At 42.7% G+C, this 26,743-nt stretch overlaps 1 protein-coding gene across 12 annotated transcripts in view; it reads right to left on the bottom strand.

The window, feature by feature from the left end:
• The window catches only part of LOC131694274 (transient receptor potential cation channel subfamily A member 1), a 91,240-nt gene that overhangs the window by 35,212 nt on the left and 29,285 nt on the right, over positions 1 to 26,743 (bottom strand). For all 12 annotated transcript variants that reach the window (XM_058982858.1, XM_058982859.1, XM_058982862.1 and 9 more), the window contains one exon: positions 3,492 to 3,739. In XM_058982858.1, the coding sequence (XP_058838841.1) occupies positions 3,492 to 3,739 (248 nt within the window). The remainder of the gene's footprint in view (positions 1 to 3,491; positions 3,740 to 26,743) is intronic.

Here is a 26,743-nt window from a genome sequence, read left to right as displayed (position 1 = left end):
TCCGCGATGTTCATCCCAGAAAATAACCATCTCGAACGAAAAAAAAATATATTTTAGCGTTTCGAATTCTACCCATCAGTAACTAGCACCATCTTGGTGCCAATTTGATGATGAATCTAAACTAGCACCAAAATTAGCACTAGTTAGACGCTCAATCCTAAATCCAAAGAGTCATACGTCTTGCATAAACTAAGCGAATTCTGTCTAAATACTGTTGCAATACGCCATTACGCAGATAAGATTAGCTTTTCTAGGCGATACTCCCACGGTTGGCTGTGTGAAGTTCAAATTGCTTTTGTTTGGGGAACATAGGATACTCTCGGTAGCCGGCTGCCCAGAGTTTAAAAAGAATAAAAAACTAAATTAAATCTTCTTTTTCGAGTGCTCGAAGACTAACTAAACAACTACCTAATAAAATATGGTTTACAGGTGACATCACTCGCTTGGAGCGAATCCTAGACCTTATACCCTTCCAAACTACCAACTCCGCAACACCTATGAAAGAGCCTGATGAATCTTCTACCTTCCGTTAAGTAGGTAGAGCATCAACAATTCCCGTCTACCTTATCCTTTATCCTTCCTCATGACCGATGGAGATAAGGGCGGTCGGCAATGATGGTTATCATGCTGTTGATGTTTTAATATGGGTTGGATTGGTATTCCTACTTACCACTTCCTAAGCAACTCTTATTAGATAATTAGTAGTCAAACATGATGAAGTCAAAGTGCAATCCGCCAAAATCATCGCAACGCAACGAAACACTACGTAAAACATTCAATGTGAGAATTACTGCTCGCGAGGAATGGCTGTCTTGCTGGATGGAGCGACAACTTGAAGTTTATGTAGTTTGCTATACTGACGGTTCTTTGTTGGAGTGCCGAGCCAGTGCTGATGTCTATTGTCGTGAAATGAGATTAAACCAGTCTCATGCGCTTGGTAGATACTATACCGTATTCCAAGCAGAAATCTTCGAGATTCTGTGCAGCGTACAATCGGTACTTCAACAGGGAGTTTGCGGTGGAAGAATCTATTTTTGCTCTGACAGTCAGGCTGCCCTGAAAGCACTTAGTTCGACAGATTCGAGATTAGTAATAGTATGTCGAACTGAAGTCAAGTATTCTTGTAAGGGAACTGACTGGACATTGCAAAATCAATTATCATATGGCTACTATTCAGTGTGCTGAATATTATTCGTGTGATGTTTGTGAATCCGATTACAGAACTTCATATAATTTGATATGTAATTGCCCAGCAGTAATGCAATTGTGTATCCGGATTTTTGGTTCTTCCTATATAGAGGAACCTATGTACAGAGAACTGAAACTCAAGGATATGCTATTGTTCCTAACCCAGAGTGCACACCAAAAAATAATGAAATTTAAACGACATGTAAATCAATACGAATGTAAATATACAAAGCTTGAATAAAAAAAATGATTGGAAAATTAAGTTGAATTCGATGCACTCAATGGGAGCACTAAAACGCATATGATTTCACACTTTCGTTCGTGTGATATTACATGTCATTTATTTAACAGTAATATTTGATTAGAAACACATTAAAGTGCATTGGTTCCGTTTAATGAAGCTGTAATTTTCAATCAGCGCATAAAATTATAATCAAATTCGTTGTGTGTATTTGTGGTGAAGCTTCATTTTACATTTATATTCATGATCCAAATTGTGCATGAAAATAAATTTAAAATTACAATTTTTTCTGTGTGGTAAAGAGCTATCCATAACCTTGTCACTTCCCCAATCTTTCCCATCAGGGAAATGATGAAAAAGCAGATCATGGTAAGGCACAACTCTCCGATCAACATGGAGAACGTGCCATTTCAGCCAGTCGGTACTGATTTCTGATACCTCATACCTACCAAGAATCGTTATAGATTAGCTTCGCAATATTTTGAAAATAAATCAAAACTGAAACCGCTCTAACGTAACTCAATCTCTTCGCCCAACAAACCCTCGCATCTCATTACCATACGCGCCCACAAATCGCCGAAAACACACCGTCAATCCAATGCACATACAAACACAAAGATAAATTAATTTAGCCCAAGTCGCAAATTCACAAGCACGCACACGTCGCATCTTGCAGTGTTGAAGTAAATCCAAACTCGCTCTACCAACCTATCTTTCCCGCCATATGTTCCTGTTCGTGATATCTTCGCTTTACGAGGTCTTACATACATGGACCATATTTATCAATTCCTAAAAAGAATACATGCTATACCCGCTATATTCCAATTTTTGTATTCCTTGCTACCCCTTGCTACGCGAAAACTCTAAAAGACGCTGCCAACGAAATATGTACCTACATCAAAGCATTTGCCGGGATAGGAATTTTTCACTTGCTGTGGATGACTGTTTCAAATGGAAGAAGTTGCTGGAATTCAATTCGAAGTTCTTGATTTGGCTGGTCATATGCACTTGTGGCAAACGTAATAAACCATTCGTGGTTAAAAATACCATAAACGGTGAGAGTTACAAACAATTCCGTGGGTTTTGAGACGAAAGGCATGAACCTACCAAACAGTAGTGAACTTCGTTCAATGGAAACCTATTGACCCAATAAGTAGTGCGAATTTTGGAGATTTAAGGAAAAACAAAGGCTGCAAAGCGAATTATGCGGAAGTGGAAAAAGAAATGAGAAAACTGTTCCAAAAAACGCTTGTTCATGCTATTATGGAGGACGTTATGATATTGACGTTTGCTTTTTAGTTCTCAGAATGGTGTCCACGCAGGAGGAGCATTTGTTTTAAATATTTTGAAGGCTGAACACGAAATTCTTGAAACCATACCATCTGCTCATATTGTTTTGAACTAGATAGATATCAATCAAAATTGCATTGTTCCTCTTTGAAGTGTATTGTTTCCATCTTGTGAATTTCGAATCTGCACATGAAACTGTCGAAGCTCGCTAATTATCGGGTTTGGTTCACCTGTGGCTTGAAAAGAGACATTTTTGCAACCGGACCGTAAACCAGGAAATTTATGAGAACGATTGTCTGGGAAAATGTTTGCTGCCTTTTCTGGAGTAACACGATTTTCTCGCCCAATCAAGAAAAATATGGCTATCGTCAAGCGGAACCTAAAGAAGATTCTAAAAACTGATAAAAGAATCAGTTCAAGACAAACTGGCGCTCTCAAGTGAGAAAAATTGACGAGGAGGCTGCACAGAATCGGATTAGAGGAGCAAAAGAAGGAACCGGTGATTTGGATTGGATTAACTGGAAGTTTAGCTGAGTACTTTTTCGGGATTTTAAACTAATTGAATTTAAAAAAAATGATTATGAAACGCTTTCTTGCTTGACACAATTTGCAGTGTGACGTCCTCTACATGATAAACACGCCTGTTTTCACCAATCAAAAGAGGAGTGTCCCGGGGTGCTTTCTTACTTCATCGATTGTAGGCTCAGTAATAAATTAAATAGTGTGGCATCTTAACCCATTATACGAATAAGGGAACATCTACCTTACTTACATTTTTAGCAAAAATTCCAAAGCATCCAGTGAATCATTTTCAACAGCAACATGAAGTGGTGTGTTGCCCGAAATATCTTGTGCATTCAAGTCGCCTCCATGGTCGTGGATGAAGCTGAGAATGTTGACGCGGTTTCTGGCGGCAGCCTGGTGAGCCGCTGTACGACCTTTGCTATCCTTAACCGCTAGTCGTCCGTTGTCGCCTTCGTATAGTCTAATGAACTCGTCTAGATTTCCGGATTCAGCTGCCTGTGGATAGTGGAAATAGATAAACACATGAAGTCCGATCTTTAGTTTGTTGGGCTCGACACTATATTTTTTTTCTCGTTTTCCAACGCAATTTCGCAATTTTTCCTTTAAGCTGATGAACAAAACGCTTTTTTACAATTATTACTTACAAGAATAATCCGAATAACGAGAACAGTATTCTTCTGAATCACATCACACCAAGCAACACGTCTGTTCATGATTCCAACAATTTGAATATGTTCAACTATACAAGTGAAACTCAAATGAAGTGTTGGAATTGTGATATCATATAGCTTCCCGTTTTACTGTGGCCTTGAGTGCTAGGTACAGAATGTTTATCTGCCGTAGCAATCGGTCTGCCGGGGCCAATTTTCTATTGACATACGAGCATACTAGTTACTTGATGTAATGTAAAGGATAGTTAGGAGCTTCGTCAATGATTAATTATGCATAACGGCTTATAAAGGCAGTCAATTCATGCATCCAAACATAAATGCAGTTAATTACTCAAGTAACGATGCACTCAAAATTTTAAAATAGTGCAAAACTATCTAGTGTTATTTGCTTTTGTTGTGTCCCTGTAATACTATAGGGGAGCTGTGCCTAAGACGAACACCTTAAGGTTAAATAGCTAATTCGACTCATCGATTGATGCATTGCCTGCAAATTGCACACAATCCATGATTTGAGATCATACTCCATCAATACAGTAATTTATACTAATAAAATTTCAAATGGAAAAATGTTTGAAATGGTTGTGAAACGGAGGTACCTGGCATGGGTAAGATGGACAAGCGGCGTTGGTAAAGATGAACATGAGACAACGGTGGAGTAAGGCGATTCTCGACGAAAAAATTTTTTTTTGTCGGTACATCACAATGTTACGATAATAAAAGTAGCCCAAGAGTAAGCTTTTGACGGCATTCTGATTTGCATTCGTATAAGAAACATGGTTATCTGTCCCTATTGTACTGTGACCGTCATATACCCAATATTCCTAAATCGTCAAAAATTATATTCATTAGCTTGTTCTCGAGAAAAATAGTTGTTTTGCTTAAATGTCTGATAATTTGCGTATTTGATTACAGCATTATCTTTCAGAATCATTTGAAATCTTCTGAAAATCATATAGTGCCATTACCATTCAACTGATTTTTTCCGTTTTGTGAGAAACGCAAGATGTCCATCTTATCCACAGCGTCCGCCTTCGACACAGTTCCCCTACTAATGGCCGCTGGATGTAAAATAAATTTGGTATGGAATTATGTGATCGAATGAATGATAAAACTTGTTGACTGAACTATTATCTTATCGCAGTATCGAAATCGAAGTAGTGATCGAATTAATGATTCGTAAGCTAACGAAGCAGCATTAAAAATATTACATGCTCACCTATTGTTATCGCCTGTGAATAATATGTTTTACCATTTACAGCTACTCTTGCTTATTCTACTGGATACTATATACATTACATATCTACCTGGTACTTTTGTATACACTGAATACTTGATTTCCAGTTATTTTGATTTCCGACGATAGATTATATGCATAAATGTTTGTATTTCCCACCAAAAAGTTTTTTTACCACAGGATTGGAATACCACAGGCTCTTGTATGCAAAAGTGACGTTAGCGCCACTTTGGTCGAATTTTACTTTTTTGTATTTTTAATTTCGCTAGAAAATTCCGCGTCTTCCATTGTAATTGTTTATAAAAAATTATGCAAATTGGCTTTTTAAAGCTTAGCTTAGTTGACCACTCGTGAGCTTCCCGCGTGATTGATCAAAGCCTGTTGAAATTGCATATTGAACCAATTGAATGATACTTGTGAGTACTGCATCATGCTCAACGTGCAATCTAAAGAGACTAAGATTATAGTATGATCAATAACATAGACGGCCATGCCCATGCAGGTCAAATTTGGGATGGGAAGGAATGTTAGTTCAACACTTGTGACTATTATGGCCGAGGAAATCTCTGTATCATCCACAAGTGTCGCAGGATAGGATTGGTGGGAAATGAATCAGGATATACCTTGGTAGGGGAATTGTGGGAAACCCGACACTGCGGGTAAAACCGACACCCCACAACTTTTCCTAGAAATCAAATTTTTATTCGTTTCATAATGACACATTATTATTAGTACGTTTATGTAGAGCATTTGAAAAAAAAAATTGATTTACGTTAGTGCGCCGAATGTCATCAAAATAAACAAAACATACGACAGCAGCGTTCATACTCGTCTGGATGTTAAATTTCGTTGGTAGATTTTAAGGTTTTAACCGAACAAAATTTTTCAAATCACCACATTTTTCAGTACCTTTTATCATCGGCCTTTCCTATGATCAACTAGGTGCATTGAAGACGAGTTTGATAAATTCAATATTTTTAATTGCTTTATTAAAAAAAAAGTGCGCTGTTGGGGTAAAACCGACACCTTATGGTTATGGTAAAACCGACACGCTGTTAAGATGGTTGTGTATACTTGCGATTCATTGCAAAATGCTGGGGATCTTTGAGACACTTCAATTAGCCTATTAGAACACTATAGTATTAGCAGAAATACACTGAAATGCTTTTGTTGTGTTTATTTCTTGTAAGCCTCTTTAAAAATAAAAACCTGTTTTAATCCACCTAGAGGTGCAATTGTGCCTTTCTCATTTCTCCAAACTATGATTTAATAGCTGGTTCGTACAATATAACATTATGGAAATGTCTTTCATTCTTATTACACTTAAGTATATATAAGAGCACCTTTTTGCATTCATCGCGGTATCGGTTTGAATCGGAGTTTTCTGTGTGATCGCACTCCACAACCCGTAACTCCGGAGCCGGAAGTCGGATGGAGATGGAATTTAATATCAGTTTCCGGGGACGGAACACCTTTCATTTGAGACTAAGTTGATCAAATCGGTCTAGCCATTTTCGAGAAACCAATATAACCCTTATTCTGAATTTGGATGCTTCCGGATCCGTCGATGGTGGCCAGTGTGGCCAAAGAGACTTTGAATGACTGTTGGTGACCTAGATCTACAAATTCAACAGTTGTGTTTACATTTTGGAAAAAATCCCCTTTTTACATTCATCGCAGAATTCATTAGAATCAAGATTTGCTGCGTGATCGTACGTATCACCCTGTAATTCAGGAACAAGAACTCGGATCCACACAAAATTCAACAGCAGCTGATGGACCTTCCATTTAAAATCAAGTTTGTCAAAATCGGTTCAGAAAATTCCGAGAAACCGATGTGGACAAATCAACAAATTTTGTTTTGTAACCATACTCTTCAAATCGTAATCCGGAACAAGATGTCGGTTGAAAATGAAATTCAATAGCAACCTATGGGATGATTATACCTTTCAGTTGAATCTTAGTTTGTAAAAATCGGTTCAGCCATCTCCGAGAAACCGATGTGGACATTTTGTTAACAAATCCGCACATACACACACATACATACATACATACATACATACATACATACATACATACATACATACATACACACATACATACACACATATATTTTGCGATCTCGGCGAACTGAGTCGAATGTTATATGAGACTCGGCCCTCCGGGCCTCGGTTAGAAAGTCGGCTTTTGGAGCAATTGCATAACCTTTCTATACGAGAAAGGCAAAAGAATAATATTTAATTAGCTTAATCAGTATGAGTTCAATGTTATCTTCATGTGATTATATTTTGAAATGTTGGTGGAATGGGTTTGAAAGCGGAGGGAATGGGGGGTTAGTAGAGTGGGAGTGGAGAATGCGTCAGAAATCCTTCATCTTATTTCGGTATAGACGTGGTTGAAGGAAATGCGGGCGTGAGGGTGGTCCAAGCGGAGGGGAGTGATGAAGGAGGGAGGTGTATGGGCAAGGCGGGGGGGGGGGGGAGGAGCGGCGACGCAATGCTCAACTGCATATTTTGCCTTCCATTTGAGACTGGGTTTGAGAAAATCGGTTCAGCCATCACCGAAGAACCGATGTGACTTTAATTGTGGAATATGCCCGGAATTCCGGATTTCCGGAATCGTCGATAGTGGACAATATATTCAAAGAATGTTTGATTGGCAATCAGTGATCTAGATCTGCGATTAGAAGTAATTTGGTGACCATTTCAATAGTTTTTAGCCTCTGAGGTATTACGATTGTACCGATTTATATGGGAAATTCCAGTGTATCCTTACTAACACCCCTGTAACTCCGGAAGCAAGAGTCAGAACCGAATGAAATTCAGCAGCAGTCAATGGTATTACTGTATCTTTCATTTGAAATCAAGTTTGTAAAAATCGGTAGAGAATTCGTTGGGGAATGGGTGTGATATTAGCTTAGGAACTTGGCGGGTTCCCCGGGGGCGTCATGAACCGTCATAGGTGGCCAATGTGGTCAAAGCTGCTTTAATTGATCATTAGTGATCTAGACCCGCAAACTAGAGTAATGTTACATCAATTTTAATATGTTTTACATCATTTTAACATCATGGTGGTACCAGTTTATATGGGAATTTGCTCTGTGATCGCACTCTTCAACCCGTAACTCCGGAACCGGAAGTCCGATCAACTAAAAATTCAATAGCAGCTTATGGGAGCGTTATACCTTTCAGATGAAACTAAGTTTGCGAAAATCGGTTCAGCCATCTCTGAGAAAATTGTGTGAGTTTAAATGACACACACACACACATACACACACACACATACACACACACATACATACACACACAGACATTTAACTCCGCTAGCGAATGACGGATCCCAATAGTAGCATGTCTGTAATAACATACGTACATGGAACTATTGAGATCCAGAGCTACAGGTCCAAAGCCCTGGTAAAGGAGGATGGTTGTGATGATCCGGGCCGAGATCACCACGTAAAGCAAGGTAGGGCATAACCCCAATTCCAAGGCGTGAAGCGACCCGTGCCGAGGGATGAGTGATCGAGGGGGTGAAAAAGATGCTCGATCGTTAACGGAGCCTGTGGGGTACCTGGGCAACCCCCACAGTAAGCGTCCCTTACCACGCTAATGCGGAGCTCTGGCGTGGCGGACATATATTTCTCGCGCTACTCGTGGGACTATACATGGAGGCAAATAAAAATAAAAATAAACAGACGGAGGTGCCAAACCCCTTCGCAAGAGGTGGTTTGGCGAGGTCTCCCCCCGTGGGGAGAGTAGTGGAACGATGAGTGCTGCACTCGAAAGCACCAGTGACCCCCCAGCAGCGGTAGGCAATACCCCTACCAATGCATCGGAGGGGCCAATAGCTGCGATGCGCAAAGTAGCGAAGCAACTCGATGCTATAATCGACTTCGCTAGCGCAAAGCAGAACATAGCCAAGGAGTTGAAGTTGAGCCTTCTGGAGCTCCGGAAAGCTGTTCGTGTCGCAAGACAGGAACAGCAGGCATATGTTGAGAGGGTGGAATGTCGGGAGAGGCCCGACAGAGAAACCCAGACAGTGGCCTCCAATAGGGAGGAAAGAGAGAAGGTTAATAGAGGTTCACAGACAGTGGCCTTTACCTTCTACGGAGCAGCCACGTCGATTGGAGCGGCGACCGAGTTCCCCTCGAAGGGAAAGGGAAAGGGCAATCGCAAGACGGCATCGAATGCGAAGCGCCCTAGGAAGTCGCCAGGAGAGGGTGCCAAAACCGACACCACTCGGCGTGCAACCGTCAAGGTCAAACGCCGCCTGGGTGAGGTAAGCGAGGGCGAGAGTGACCTCGCTGTGGAGAGCGATGGTACCAGCAACCCGACACGACCGGGGCAGGGGGGCTCAAACCCCTGGACGCTGGTTACCAAGAAAAAGCCGGCACCGAAACCGGAGGTACCGCGGCCTGCGAGGAAGGCCAAGGACAGAGGCGAAGCCTTGTGGTTAAAAACCGACAAGGACAAATACGCCGATGTCCTTAAATCGATGAAGGCGGCCGAAAGCCTCTCGGCCCTTGGGCAGGATGTGCGTAGCGTAAGACGCACCAACACGGGAGAGATGCTCCTGGTGCTGAAGCGAGGCGCACAATCAAGTGCAATATATAAGGCCTTGGCTCAAGAGGTCCTTGGCGAGGGCGCCCAAATCAGGTCGCTAGGTGCGGAAACAACTCTCCAGTGCAAGCACTTGGACGAGTTCGCGACCGCAGAAGACGTCGTCGCAGCCGTCAAGGAGCACTGCGGCGTCACAATCGAGCGGGCCTCTGTGCGATTGAGGGACGGACCCTCTGGCACCCAAGTAGCCTACCTCAGGCTACTCAATGCGGATGCCAAAAAGGTAACCGAGAAAGGGAAGCTGAAGATCGGCTGGTCGGTATGCCCTATTAGTATACCCCAGCCGCCTTCAGTGGACAGGTGCTATCGGTGCCTAGAATCCGGCCATAAAGCTTACGAATGCAAAGGCCTAGACAGGAGCAAGCTATGTCGTCGATGCGGCGAGGAGGGGCATAAAGAGCGGGGGTGCACTAAGGCATATAAGTGCCTTATCTGCACCGCTAAGAAGCAAGCCCATAAACATGCTATGGGCGGACCTTCGTGTCCCTTCGGCGAGTTAAATAAGAAGAAGCCGTGAGAGTCACACAGCTAAATCTTAACCATTGTGCAGCAGCCCAGCAGCTGCTGTGGCAGTCGGTCTCGGAGTCGAGGCCAGATGTCGCCCTCTTATCAGACCCTTACAGCATCCCTGCCGGCAACGGCAATTGGGTGTCGGACGGGTCTGGAATGGTGGCAATCTGTACAACGGGAAGGTTCCCGGTTCAAGAGGTAATACACCCCTCCGCCGAGGGTGTGGCGATTGCCAAGATCAATGGTGTGTTCTATTGCAGCTGCTACGCCCCACCAAGGTGGCCAATAGAACAGTTCTACCAGATGATCGACAGGCTCTCGTCGGACCTCGTGGGCCGGAAACCGGTAGTAATAGCGGGAGACTTCAACGCTTGGGCAGTGGAGTGGGGCAGCCGCTGTACAAATAGCAGGGGTCAAGCGCTAATGGAAGCGTTTGCGAAACTCGATACTGTGCTAGCTAATGATGGCTCCGCTAGTACATTCCGTAGAAACGGAGTGGAGGCGTGGATTGATTTGACCTTTGCCAGCCCGAGTCTGGCTCCAGGCATGGAATGGAGGGTAGACGAAGGCTACACCCATAGTGATCATTTAGCAATCCGCTTTAAGATCAACTATGGTGTGCAGCATCCGAGGGCGGGAGATCCCTGTCAGGTACGCGGGTGGAAGTCCAATCACTTCGACAGCGAAGCTTTCACCGCGGCCCTGGGACTGGAGGCCAACACCGACAGTCTAAGCGGGGATGCGCTGGTAGCTGTTCTATCACGCGCGTGCGACGCCACTATGCCGAGAAAAACACTGCCAAGAAACGGCAGATGCCCGGTATACTGGTGGAGTGCCGAGATTGCAGCTCTACGGTCAGCCTGCCTCAGAGCTAGACGTAGGATGCAAAGAGCTCGCACCGAGGATGCAAGAGAGAACCGCCGTGAAGTGTTTCGAGCTGCGAAATTAGCCCTTAACAAGGCTATTAAAAGCAGCAAGAGAGCGTGTTTCGACAACCTGTGTGAGAGTGCCAACGCGAATCCGTGGGGTGACGCCTACCGGATTGTGATGGCCAAGACCAAAGGGGGCTCCTCACCCCCAGAACGGTCTCCGGACCGGTTGGCAACGATTATCGAAGTACTCTTCCCGTCTCGAGCCACAAGCCCCTGGCCACCTGCACTACGAGACAGTGCGGGCACGGTCGAAATGGTGGCTCCAGTGACGAACGAAGAACTACTCGCAGTGGCTAAATCCCTAGCAATGAACAAAGCTCCAGGGCCGGATGGAGTTCCGAACAACGCTCTCAAGGCAGCGATCATAGCGAACCCGAACATGTTCAGGCTAGCTATGCAGAGATGCCTTGACGAGTGCCGTTTCCCCGATAGATGGAAAAGGCAGAAACTGGTGCTGTTGCCGAAGCCCGGGAAGCCGCCAGGCGACCCATCGGCGTACAGACCAATCTGTCTGATAGACACGACTGGCAAACTGCTTGAGAGGATCATCCTCAACAGGCTCACCCCGTACGCGGAAGGTACGGACGGTCTGTCAAGCAACCAGTTTGGCTTTCGGAAGGGTAAGTCCACAGTGGACGCTCTCAACTCAGTGATAAATACTGCCGAGATAGCGATCCAACGAAAAAGGCGAGGTATTCGATACTGTGCGTTAGTGACACTTGACGTGAAGAATGCATTCAACAGCGCAAGCTGGGATGCCATCGCGCTCTCGTTACACCGGCTTAGCCTACCGGTGGGTCTGTACCGGATCCTGGAAAGTTACTTCCAAAACCGCGTACTGCTATACGAGACCGATACCGGTCAGAAAAGGGTTCCGATTACCGCCGGAGTCCCGCAGGGCTCGATCCTAGGCCCGGTGCTATGGAACCTCATGTATGACGGGGTTCTGAGACTGAAGTTCCCTCCTGGGGTCAAGATCGTCGGCTTTGCCGACGACGTAACCTTGGAGGTCTACGGGGAGTCAATTCCTGAGGTAGAACTAACCGCAGAACACGCGATTAGCACGGTGGAGGAATGGATGAGCGCGAGAGGCCTGGAGCTCGCTCATCATAAGACGGAGGTAGTTATCGTCAACAACCGCAAGTCGGCACAACATGCAGTTATCCATGTGGGAGAAGTCGCGATCACTTCACAGCGAAGTCTGAAGTCTCTCGGAGTCATTATAGACGACAAGCTGACCTTCGGCAGCCATGTCGACTATACGTGCAAGAGAGCGTCGACTGCTGTTGCGGCACTATCGAGAATGATGTCCAACAGCTCAAAGGTGTGCGCCAGTAGACGTAGGTTACTGGCAGGCGTTGCCGTATCTATCCTCAGGTACGGCGGCCCGTCATGGTCAAGAGCACTGAGGGTAACCAGTTACCTACAGAAACTGGAGAGCACCTACCGCGTGATGTGCCTCAGAGTGATATCTGCCTACCGCACGGTATCACACGATGCATCCTGCGTGATAGCGAGCATGATGCCAGTCGGGCTGGTCATTCGGGAAGATGAGGAGTGCTTTGAGCTACGTGGAAATAGGGGAGCCCGCGAGCGCACCAGGGTGACCTCGGTCGCCAGATGGCAGCGTGAGTGGGACAACTCCTCGAAAGGTAGGTGGACCCACCGGCTGATACCTAGCATATCGAGCTGGGTGGGAAGACCCCATGGGGAAGTTCACTTCCACCTGACACAATTCCTGTCAGGCCATGGCTGTTTCCGTCAGTACCTCCACAGGTTCGGACACGCGGAGGTCCCAGTCTGCCCGGACTGCCCAGGTGTAGATGAAACTGCCGAACACATACTGTTCGTATGTCATCGGTTCGACGTCGAAAGAAGAGCAATGCTTGACGTCTGTGGCTGGGACACAACCCCGGATACCCTTATCCAGCGGATGTGTCAAACGGTGGAGAAGTGGAACGCAGTCTCGGCTGCTACCATCCAGATTGCCAGTAGGCTACAGGTAATCTGGCGAACCGAGCAACAGACGGCGGGCACGGCTAACTAGTGATTGGTTAGCTGGAGCGAAAAAGGCCAAGCGCAAAATAAGAGAGTGAATGGTCTGTTCATGCCGAGGTAGGTTGGCGCAGCGAATGGCAACCGCGTAAGGGGTAAACCCAGCCACCCCGAAGCAAGACAGAAGAGTGAGTGTATAGGCGTATAAGTGGACTGCCTCATGCCAAGACGGGAGGGTCGTAGCGTAGTATGTTGGAACTAAGCTATCGATGCCTCATGGCGTGGCAGAGGAGCGAAAGGGTGAGCATCCAAGTCAGTCTCACATTGCATGTTAAGGGTGAGCATAAAAGTCAGCCTCACAGGTTGGTAGAGGCTAGCACAAAAGTCAGCCTAGCAAGGAATGAAAAAGGTGAGCACAAAAGTCAGCCTCGCATGGTATGTCAGAAGTGGGGCCTAAGAAAAATGTCCCACATGGGATGCCAGAGGGAGTGACAAAGGTACAATAGAGTGGCACGATTGAGAGTGAATCAGGTGATAGGGTGAGCACCCAAGTCAGCCTCACATGGATGGGTAGGGCGAGCACAAAAGTAAGCCTAGCAAGGAATGAGTAAGGTGAGCACACAAGTCAGCCTCGCATGGAACGTAAAAGGTGAGCACAAAAGTCAGCCTCATGTGGGAGTGTTTGAGAGTGAATCAAAGTGTGATTGAGAGAGCACCCAAGTAAGCCTCATACAGGATGTATGATCGCGCGAGTGAGAGTGAATGAGTACATTGAGTACAGCCATCCCCCCAGATGTAATACCGAGAGGTAGTTCCTGGGAGGAATGATGGCGGAGCCCAATGGAGTTTAGTCGGTATTAATGGCTGGTCACCATTCGAGTCCGACACGCCCCCAGTGCACCCCGTGTGGTAGATTGGACCCTACCGTTAGCACGTGTACTGGGCTAGGACATAAAGGTCTTCTCCATTGTAAAAAAAAAAAAAAAAAAACACACAGACATTTGCCGATCTCGACGAACTGGATCGAATGGTGCATGACACTCGGCCCTCCGGGCCTCGGTTAAAAAGTCGATTTTTACAGTGATTGCATCGCCTTTCTTTATATGAGAAAGGCAAAAAGGTGCGAAATCGGCAGTCCCAAAAAGTCGATTTTCATAAAAAAAATTTTCGAGATAACATAAAATCTCGATGTTTCATGCATTTTAAAGATGTTTGGCATCAAAAACACGAATTTGATTTCTGAAATTTCATGGGGTCCCCCCTTTGAAAAAAAATTGAGTTCCGGCTTATATGGGAATTTCATATGTGACCGGATGGATTAGTCTATATTTCCGGACGCATCCAAGCGATCCGTACGAAATTTTATAGACATCTGTGGGGATACTATAGCTATCATTTGGGACAGTGTTTGTGAAAATCGGCCCAACCATTTCCGGGAAACTGATGTGAGTACGTCAATTTTGAAAGATGGCCGCTTTTCCCGGGCACTTCCGGAACTGTCTATGGTGGTTAATGTAGTCAACGAAAGTTTGGTTGGCCGTCGGTGACCTAGAACAGCAAATTTAAGTTGTTTGAGAGACATTTTCGCAAAATTTTTACCTTTTTTGCTTTCATCGGAGTATCGGTTTGAATCGCAATTTGCTATGTGATCGCACGCCACAACCTGTAACTCCGGAACCGGAAGTCAGATCAGGATGAAATTAAATAACCATTTACGAAGGCGCAACACCTTTCATTTGAGACTAAGTTTGGTTGAATCGGTCTAGCCATCTCCGAGAAACCGATGTGACTGTTATTCTGAATTTGGATACTCCTGCCGCGGCTTCCAGAACCGATGATGGTGGCCAATGTGGCCAAAAAGACTTTGAATGGATGTTAGTGACCTAATACTACAAATCGAAGCAGTTGTGGTCATATTTTGGAAACATTTTCACCTTTATACATTCATTGCAGAATTTATTAAAATCGACATTTTCTGCGTGATCGTGCTCACCACCCTGTAATTCCGGAACCGGAAGTCGGATCCATCAGAAATTCAATAGCAGCCTATGGGAACGTTGTATCTTTCATTTGAGACTAAGTTTGTCAAAATCGGTTCAGCCAGCTCTAAGAAAAATGAGTGAAATTTTTGGTCACATACACACACAGACGCACATACACACACATACATACATACACACATACATACACACGCTCAGACATTTGCCGAACTCGACGAACTGAATCGAATGGTATATGCCAGTCGGCCCTCCGGGCCTCCGTTGAAAAGTCGGTTTTCAGAGTAATTGCAATACCTTTCTATTGAGAAAGGCAAAAATTTTACCTTTTTACATTCATCGCAGAATTCGTTAGAATCGAGATTTGCTGCGTGATCGTACGTATCACCCTGTAATTCAGGAACCAGAACTCGGATCCACACAAAATTCAACAGCAGCTGATGGACCTTCCATTTAAAATCAAGTTTGTCAAAATCGGTTCAGAAAATTCCGAGAAACCGATGTGGACAAATCAACAAATTTTGTTTTGTAACCATACTCTTCAACTCGTAATCCGGAACAAGATGTCGGTTGAAAATGAAATTCAATAGCAACCTATGAGAATAGTATACCTTTCATTTGAATCTTAGTTTGTAAAAATCGGTTCAACCATCTCCGAGAAACCGATGTGGACATTTTGTTAACAAATCCGCACATACACACACATACATACATACATACATATATACATACATACATACATACATACATACATACACACATACATACACACAGATATTTTGCGATCTCGGCGAACTGAGTCGAATGTTATATGAGACTCGGCCCTCCGGTTCTCGGTTAGAAAGTCGGTTTTTGGAGCAATTGCATAACCTTTCTATATGAGAAAGGCAAAAGAATAATATTTAATTAGCTTAATCAGCATGAGTTCAATGTTATCTTCATGTGATTATATTTTGAAATGTTGGTGGAATGGGTTTGAACGTGTAGGGAATGGGGGGTTAGTAGAGTGGGAGTGGGGGATGCGTCAGAAATCCTTCATCTTATTTCGGTATACGGGGTGGATGAAGGAAATGCGGGCGTGAGGGTGGTCCAAGGGGAGGGGAGTGATGAAGGAGGGAGGTGTAATGGCAAGGCGGGGGGAGGAGGGGCGGCGACGTAATACTCAACTGCATATTTTGCCTTCCATTTGAGACTGGGTTTGAGAAAATCGGTTCAGTCATCACCGAAGAACCGATGTGACTTTAATTGTGGAATATGCCCGGAATTCGGGACTTCCGGAATCATCGATAATGGACAATATATTCAAAGAATGTTTGATTGGCAATCAGTGATCTAGATCTGCGATTAGAAGTAATTTGGTGACCATTTCAATAGTTTTTAGCCTCTGAGGTATTACGATTGTACCGATTTATATGGGAAATTCCAGTGTATACTTACTAACACCCCTGTAACTCCGGAAGCAAGAGTCAGAACCGAATGAAATTCAGCAGCAGTCAATGGTATTACTGTATCTTTCATTTGAAATCAAGTTTGTAAAAATCGGTAGAGAATTCGTTGTGGAATGGGTGTGATATTAGCTTAGGAACTTGGCGGGTTCCACGGGGGCGTCATGAACCGTCATAGGTAGCCAACGTGGTCAAAGCTGCTTTGATTGACCATTAGTGATCCAGACCCCCAAAATAGAGTAATGTTACATCAATTTTAATATGTTTTACATCATTTGAATTTCATGATGGTACCAGTTTATATGGGAATTTGCTGTGTGACCGCACTCTTCAACCCGTAACTCCGGAACCGGAAGTCGGATCAACTAAAAATTCAATAGCAGCTTATACCTTTCAGATGAAACTAAGTTTGCGAAAATCGGTTCAGCCATCTCTGAGAAAATTGTGTGAGTTTAAATGACACACACACATACACACACACATACATACACACACACAGACATTTGCCGATCTCGACGAACTGAATCGAATGGTGTATGACACTCGGCCCTCCGGGCCTCGGTTAAAAAGTCGATTTTTACAGTGATTGCATAGCCTTTCTTTATATGAGAAAGGCAAAAAGGTGCGAAATCGGCAAAGTCCCAAAAAGTCGTTTTTTACAAAAAAAGTTTTTCGAGATAACATAAAATCTCGACGTTTCATGCATTTTAAAGATGTTTGGCATCAAAAATACGAATTTGATTTCTGAAATTTCATGGGGTCCCCCCTTTGAAAAAAAAAAATTTGAGTTCCGGCTTATATGGGAATTTCATATGTGACCGGACGATTTAGTCTATATTTCCGGCCCCATATAAGCGATCCGTACGAAATTTTATAAACATCTGTGGGGATATTATAGCTATCATTTGGGACTAAGTTTGTGAAAATCGGCCCAACCATTTCCGGGAAACTGATGTGAGTTCGTAAATTTTGAAAGATGGCCGCTTTTCCCGGGCACTTCCGGAACCGTCTATGGTGGTCAATGTAATGAACGAAAGTTTGGTTGGCCGTCGGTGACCTAGAACAGCAAATTTAAGTTGTTTGAGAGACATTTTAGCGAAATTTTTACCTTTTTTGCTTTCATCGGAGTATCGGTTTGAATCGCAATTTGCTATGTGATCGCACGCCACAACCTATAACTCCGGAACCGGAAGTCGGATCGGGATGAAATTAAATAGCCATTTACGGGGACGCAATACTTTTCATTTGAGGCCAAGTTTAGTCGAATCTGTCTAGCCATCTCCGAGAAACCGATGTGACTGTTATTCTGAATTTAGATACTTCCGCCGGGGTTTCCGGAACCGATGATGGTGGCCAATGTGGCCAAATAGACTTTGAATGGATGTTAGTGACCTAATACTACAAATCGAAGCAGTTGTGGTCATATTTTCGAAAAAATTTCACCTTTATGCATTCATTGCAGAATTTATTAAAATCGACATTTTCTGCGTATTCGTACTCATCACCCTGTAATTCCGGAACCGGAAGTCGGATCCATTAGAAATTCAATAGCAGCCTATGGGAACGTTGCACCTTTTATTTGAGACTAAGTTTGTCAAAATCGGTTTAGCCATCTCTGAGAAAAATGAGTGACATTTTTGGTAACATACACACACATACGCACATACACACACATACATACACACATACATACACACACAGACATTTGCCGAACTCGACGAACTGAATCGAATGGTATATGTCACTCGGCCCTCCGGACCCCTGTTAAAAAGTCGGTTTTCAGAGCAATTTCAATACCTTTCTATTGATAAAGGCAAAAATTTCACCTTTTTACATTCATCGCAGAATTCGTTAGAATCGAGATTTGCTGCGTGATCGTACGTATCACCCTGTAATTCAGGAACCAGAACTCGGATCCACACAAAATTCAACAGCAGCTGATGGACCTTCCATTTAAAATCAAGTTTGTCAAAATCGGTTCAGAAAATTCCGAGAAACCGATGTGGACAAATCAACAAATTTTGTTTTGTAACCATACTCTTCAACTCGTAATCCGGAACAAGATGTCAGTTGAAAATGAAATTCAATAGCAACCTATGGGAATAGTATACCTTTCATTTGAATCTTAGTTTGTAAAAATCGGTTCAGCCATCTCCGAGAAACCGATGTGGACATTTTGTTAACAAATCCGCACATACACACACATACATACATACATACATACATACATACATACATACATACATACATACATACATACATACATACATACATACATACATACATACATACATACATACATACATACATACATACATACATACATACATACATACATACATACATACATACATACATACATACATACATACATACATACATACATACATACATACATACATACATACATACATACATACATACACACATACATACATACATACATACATACACACATACACACAGATATTTTGCGATTTCGGCGAACTGAGTCGAATGTTATATGAGACTCGGCCCTCCGGGCCTCGATTAGAAAGTCGGTTTTTGGAGCAATTGCGTAACCTTTCTATATAAGAAAGGCAAAAGAATAATATTTAATTAGCTTAATAAGCATGAGTTCAATGTTATCTTCATGTGATTATAATTTGGAAAGGTTGGTGGAATGGGTTTGAACGTGTAGGGAATGGGGGTTAGTAGAGTGGGAGTGGAGGATGCGTCAGAAATCCATCATCTTATTTCGGTATACGGGGTGGATGAAGGAAATGCGGGCATGATGGTGGTCCAAGAGGAGGGGAGTGATGAAGGAGGAAGGTGTAAGGACAAGGCGGGGGGGGGGAGGTGCGGCGATGCAATACTCAACTGCATATTTTACCTTCCATTTGAGACTTGGTTTGAGAAAATCGGTTCAGTCTTCACCGATGAACCGATGTGACTTTAATTGTGGAATATGCCCGGAATTCCGGAATCGTCGATAGTGGACAATATATTCAAAGAATGTTTGATTGGCAATCAGTGATCTAGATCTGCGATTAGAAGTAATTTGGTGACCATTTCAATAGTTTTTAGCCTCTGAGGTATTACGATTGTACCGTTTTATATGGGAAATTCCAGTGTATCCTTACTAACACCCCTGTAACTCCGGAAGTAAGAGTCAGAACCGAATGTAATTCAGCAGCAGTCAATGGCATTACTGTATCTTTCATTTGAAATCAAGTTTGTAAAAATCGGTAGAGAATTCGTTGTGGAATGGGTGTGATATTAGCTTAGGAACATGGCGGGTTCCATGGGGGCGTCATGAACCGTCATAGGTAGCCAACGTGGTCAAAGCTGCTTTGATTGACCATTAGTGATCCAGACCCCCAAAATAGAGTAATGTTACATCAATTTTAATATGTTTTACATCATTTGAATTTCATGATGGTACCAGTTTATATGGGAATTTGCTGTGTGACCCAGGCACGTAGCCAGAGGGGGGGCTAGGGGGCTAAAGCCCCCCCCGAAAATTTTCAAAAATAAATTTAAGAAACAACCTGTTTTTCGGTGACTCTTAAACAAAATGTATCTTGTTTGGTTTCAACAAATTAATGCGAGAATTGTGAGGAAGATTGCTATTTCGAACCACCGAAGACAGCGGTCAGGATATCTACTCAGTATGCTGAGTGTGATAAAACAGTTCCCTTCATGTTGTGTGACTCGTCGGAAGAACAAAAGAAATTGTTACTTTAATTCTTGCTGTGGGGATCTGTCGAATGATTGAGTCGCAGAAGCAAGAAGTAGTGCTCCAGCCAAATACGGAGGCTATTGACTTCCGGTCTTTTCGCATAAGATCGATCTTATGCGAAAAGACCTGAAGTCAATAGCCTCCGTATTTGGCTGGAGCAACATTCATGATGTGAAATATTTGCTGAAGGTGAATATGGAGGTTATGCTTACGAACATCGCCTTTAACGAGTTTAACCATGTCAGGCGTTCAGTGCTGATGCCATTTAACAAATTAGCCCAGCGAAACCAGTCATTTTGCATAACAACTTGAAACATGTGGTTGATCCTCATATATATGGACGATGAGAAAATCAATGCTCGGCTACAAGATCTGATACCACTTACTTGCACCGTGGCTATTAAAAGATTCCTGTCACATTTGGAAAAAAAATGGTATTTATTATAAAGGACACATCTAGGAAGTAATTCCCTATATATTAAATGGTGTTTTTGTGGTGAAAATCTAGGTGAACAGACATATTTCCTCCAACCTGACCCTGCACGTAAAAACTGAATGCGATAGTATTATTTTACACATTATATCTTTGCATATACATAGTCTCCAAAACCATTTCCTGAAAAACAAACATTTGCCAAATTTTGGCTGCTGTTCGGATAATATTGACGGCAAAAACTGCGTCTAGTATCTCAAAATCAATGGTCGGCACCATCATTGAGGAAGTCGACACTCGTGACCCGTCAGAAATTCGCGAACATGGACGTGGCAGTAACCACTATGATGATAAGGAAGTGTACGAGATAGAAATGAACAACCACCGCAACACTGTTGGTTAGGAAAAATATTTCCCAGCCTAGTAAATAGTTCTCCACACGCAATCGTTAGTTGTTCGCACGAGATCTGTAGGACAACCATTTACGTTTTATCACTTTCATTGTTCACATCATGGAAATATATTGAAGACACAAGGCTTCATTTAGCTAATGCATTGAACCGAATAAAATAAACGAAATATATAATAAAATGCAGAAGTTTTATAGAAAAGTGCGCTCAAAAACTGTCCCAAAATGAGAACTTTATCGCTAGTGGTTGTGTCTAACAAAACTCAGATATCATGTTATATATTAGCCAGAATAAAGTTAGTTAAAGCATAAGCAAATTGAATTTCTGTAATAGGTTAGTGCACTGTACACTTAGTAGAAACATCAGGCATCTCACTCAAGCGTGCTAGACAAAAACATTTCCGTTAGTTGATGACAATATAGTCGAGAAGACAGTTTTTGTTTTCGCGACATTTTAATGCAATAGTAAAGTATTTCGGTTGACACTCAATTTCATTTTATGCGGAGAATGCGTTCCGTATTTAAACATTATTAGACCGCAAATTAGTGATATTTTAAACAATCGAACAATAAGCAAGAAAAACACCAAAAAATAAACAAGCCAAAAAGTGGTAAAACAGTGGTTTTTCTGAGGTGTTCATCAACCCACGAATTGTATACCGTCGTATATTACTAATGTTTTTGACATACAGAAACGTACATAGTAGCGGTAGGACTATCTGTTGTAATTTTATCCTTACTTTTCAACGGATGTCAATTGATGCTAAACCACATATTAGTCAATCAGTCATAATAAACTTAATGTTGTAAGCAGTAGCATTTCTGTGTCTTTCGATGGTTTCCAATTAATGTCCATGTAAGTCTAAAAACGACGTGACGATAAAGTGAACAAACATCAGTAGCCTATCACGAAGAGCGACTAAAATGTTGTAACTAGTTGAGTCTACAGTCAATAAGTTGGGATTAATGTTTCGATTTCATGTTTTCGTTTTATTTGTGTTCGTTATGAAATAAAATGAGAGAGATGAGCAGAGATCACGAAGAAAAAGAGAGAGAAAATAATAAATAAATTGAAATCGACCCAAGAGCAGCTGTTCTATATTTTCTGGGCACTCAACTACAGAACAACAGAAATCATCAAAGAAAGTTGGCCTTACGTTACTCTTCGGCAGAGGTGAAGTAAGTGCGATGTATACCCGTCCATGTGTCGGAATAAAAAGATGCTGAAATTATTGAGCTTGTTCATATTAATAATATCTAGTTCTTTTTTCCAATCTAAAGTTTTATTTGAAACGGCTCAATGCGTTAGCACAACTGAGCCGTGGGTCAATAAGTAAAAATTAAAAAAAAATCTAAGAATGTCGGTCTGCCAGATCTTGTTGACGCAGTTTGCTGCTGCGTGTTGAGATCTTTTTCCTTGGTGGTGAGGCCGCTTGGGGGTCATTCAGTCTGCCTTCTCTCGCGTTATCGTTCCCGTCCATGTCGTCATCGGTACTGCTTTCTTGCTGTTCACGATCAGAGGTTCTTATTTGTTTCTTGTTCTTATGGGTCGCTGTTGTATATCCGTCTTCATCGGTATTTGCTTCTTTATTGGCGATGCTAGTTGTTGGTTTGGGAGCGGTTGTCGTGGTCGTTGTACCTGCATTATTGGGTAATTGGATCGTTGTTTTAGGTTTATCTGAAGGTATCGGTGGCTGCTAGTTAGAGTTGGCTGTAGTAGATGAGTTTTGACTAGTTGCTTCGGCGCATATTTTTCCGTAGTAGGCTGTATAGTTACAGAATTGGCATGTTGGGGTCTGCCCGGGATATGTGATTAGCGTTGTTTGCTTATAGGTCACGCCATCCTTCGGTGATTTGCATTCGATAGTCATGTAAGAAGGTATTGGTTTAGTCACTCGCATTCTCACAATACGAACGCCGTTGGGAATGCCGGTGAAAAAAAATTTCTAGGTATCATTCGTAATAGATTCTACTTCTCCATTTGCGACATGATTCGTTTGATGAAATCTTCCTTCGTGCGCGGGGCCAAATCATGGATACGCACGTCCACCATGTCGTTTTCCATATGCACGGGGATCTTGATTCTGGTGTTATTAAATTCGACCTCGTGTTGCATGTTGTTCTTTGCAATGAAGTTTTCGGCCTGTGCTAAGCTTCTAAACGTGATCAAAACACAGTTTTTTACGTGATGTAGCTGAATGTAGGTAACTTCAGCGAGATTAAGCTCAATTTTCACTTTAACTAATTGTTCCACTTCCTGAACTGTTCGTGTTATCCCGTAGCACAGACACTTTTGCTTCATTTGGCAAACTCATTTCACTCCGCAGCCAGGAGCAACGATACAATTTGTATGTGCACTGATATAGAACAATAGCTAGCTTGATTCACTGGTGCCTATAGCCTGCTAAAGCGTAGCAATTTTTTTTGCTTCTGCTTTTTGCGACGTCAGAAGATAGACATTCTAGTTATTTTGGTAATACATTTAACAAATTTCACGTACCGTCAAGTCACCAGTTACCGTGCGTTTAGGTGGATTTGACGTGACTTTCAACTCTGTTTTTTATCAAAATGAAAACCGCTCTCATAGTCACCGTAAAAATACCTATCTAAATACGTCACAATTTAGAAATAATATAAAACTATTAGCAACAAAACGAGAATAAGTAGTTTGTTTGGCACCAGTGCACGTTATATGATCAACTTACCATGTATTTAAAATTTTGATTCAACTTTAGTTGGAATGTTTCAATAAAACGATGAAACGAGAGGATTTGGGATCTGGATCTCTCCGATAGATTCAAGGAGCTAGTTCTTTAAATTTCGTGATTTTGAAACAGCACGGTGAACGAAATATGCACGGCGACTGGCGACTTGAAGGAAAATTAGAAGATATTAGTAATCAGTGTTTTCGTTCGATTTGTAGACAATTTTCTTTAATAAATTAAATTGTGGGCAGTTTCCTTCAGTTTATTTAATCATTTAAATTTATATTTTGATCCTATTGATCACCAAAAATCCTCTAATCTCTAATCTACCAGACCAAGGCTAGTCTTGAAAATAGTTTCATTTAAATAGAACTGGTAATACTCGCAGAACGCAAGACAAAGAAAATAGAAGTTGAACCGTCTCTGGGCATCTACAAATCGCTCGCTAAATCAGAAGATTTTGTGCGAATTTCGACATTCTCTTCGTTCGAACATTTTATGGATATTTTTCTACTCATTTCGGTTTAGCATCTTCTACGCCTTTTAAAGGTGTAGCTTGGAACACCTAGTGTTTTCCAGCACCGTCAAGCATTGTCATATTCGGTTAGCGCATAAACACTGTGAACTCTAGAATATACTTTGTTGTAACGAGAGTAAGTACTATAACCTTTCTTGTGACAATGAACATATTTTTAGGATTGTCTTAGATTTGAAATTCATTTCATTATGAGCTTTTCAAAATTTAATTTAGTTTCTAGTGACTATATCAAATTGTCAGAATTAAAAGCTTTATGCAATTTTTTTTAAGCCCCTCCCGAAACAAAATCCTGGCTACGGGCCTGGTGTGACCGCACTCTTCAACCCGTAACTCCGGAACCGGAAGTCGGATCAACTAAAAATTCAATAGCAGCTTATACCTTTCAGATGAAACTAAGTTTGCGAAAATCGGTTCAGCCATCTCTGAGAAAATTGTGTGAGTTTAAATGACACACACACACATACACACACACACACACATACACACACACACATTTGCCGATCTCGACGAACTGAATCGAATGGTGTATGACACTCGGCCCTCCGGGCCTCGGTTAAAAAGTCGATTTTTACAGTGATTGCATAGCCTTTCTTTATATGAGAAAGGCAAAAAGGTCCGCTCAGACAGGCTGAGGGTCGTGCTGACTAACTCAAAGCAGGCAAACGATATTGCTTGCTGCGAGCATTTTACGAAGGACTATCACGTGTATATTCCAGCTGTAAAAGTACAGTCTGAAGGCGTTGTCACAGATGACAGTTTGACATGTGAGGATCTGCTGCAGTACGGGGTTGGCCGTTTTAGAGACCGCATACTTCAGCCAGTGAAAATACTTGAGTGCAAGCGTTTGCACTCAGTAGTAGTTGCGGGGGATGGTTCAAAAACGTACCCCCAATCAAACTCTTATCGGTTGACCTTCGCTGGTACCGCTTTGCCAAATTACGTCCTCTTGCACAAGGTTCGTCTGCCTGTGCGTCTGTTTGTGCCGCGGGTCATGAATTGCACAAAGTGTAAACAATTGGGTCACACAGCCACCCATTATAGCAATAAAGCCCGCTGTGGAAAATGCGGTGAGAATCATGTGGATGATTCATGCAGTAAGAATGCTGAGAAGTGTCCTTACTGTGCAGAGATTCTGCATGATATCTCGGCATGTCCCGCGTACAAACTACGCGGGGATAAACTAAAACGTTCCCTTGCGGGACGATCCGAACGTTCTTTCGCAGAAATGCTAAAGAAAGCTACACCACCAACCTCAACAAACATCTATGCTCACTTGCCTCCTAACGAGGGCGAGGCTGATGACCCACAAGAGGGAACATCTACTAGGGCGCCTAGAAGTTATAGGAAGAGGAGGAACATTTCCTCTCCTAAAGTTCGTTGTAAAGGCCAGAAGGTATCCCTTGACGGGACTCCGAAAGTCACATCTATTGGAAGTGTTGCAACCAAAGCGAAGCAATTAGCTCCTGGTCTCGGAGGATTAAACTCAGAGAAGGAGTTCCCAGCACTTCCCGGAACATCAAAAATCCCAAGTGTTCCTCTGTTTCAGTTCGAGAATAATCGCGGCACTGGAATTATCAAACTCTCGGACATTGTGGACTGGATAATAGAAACTTTCAATATAACTGATCCTATTAAAAGTCTTATGTTAGCTTTTCTCCCTACAGTAAGAACATTTTTGAAGCAGTTGACTGCTAAATGGCCCCTCCTTTCAGCGATTGTATCCTTCGATGGCTAACTCATCGAACGAGGTCACGGATTTGATCACGGTTCTACAGTGGAATTGCAGAAGTATTATCCCGAAAATCGATTCCTTCAAAATTTTAATAAATAATTTAAGTTGCGATGCATTTGTATTATGTGAAACTTGGTTAACTTCCGACATAGATCTCAACTTCCACGACTTTAATATTATTCGCCTGGATCGAGACACCCCCTATGGAGGAGTGCTTTTGGGGATCAAAAAGTGCTCTTCCTTCTACAGAATTAACCTTCCCTCGATAACAGGTATTGAAGTTGTTGCTTGTCAAGTAACAATCAAAGGCAAAGATCTTTGCATAGCTTCCATATATATTCCCCCCAACACCGCGATTGGGCATCGCCGGCTATATGACATCATAGAATCCCTGCCTGCACCGCGACTAGTTTTAGGCGACTTTAACTCTCACGGTACGGAATGGGGTTGCCTTTATGATGATAACCGTTCCTCTTTAATTCACAATATTTGCGACAACTTCAACATGACAATTATAAACACGGGTGAAATGACACGGATTCCTCCCCCACCAGCGCG

The sequence above is a fragment of the Topomyia yanbarensis genome, chromosome 3, assembly GCF_030247195.1.
Source record: "Topomyia yanbarensis strain Yona2022 chromosome 3, ASM3024719v1, whole genome shotgun sequence".
NCBI lineage: Eukaryota > Metazoa > Arthropoda > Insecta > Diptera > Culicidae > Topomyia > Topomyia yanbarensis.
The sequence above is the reverse complement of the archived record's forward strand: the minus strand, read 5'-3'. Positions and strand labels throughout refer to the sequence as shown.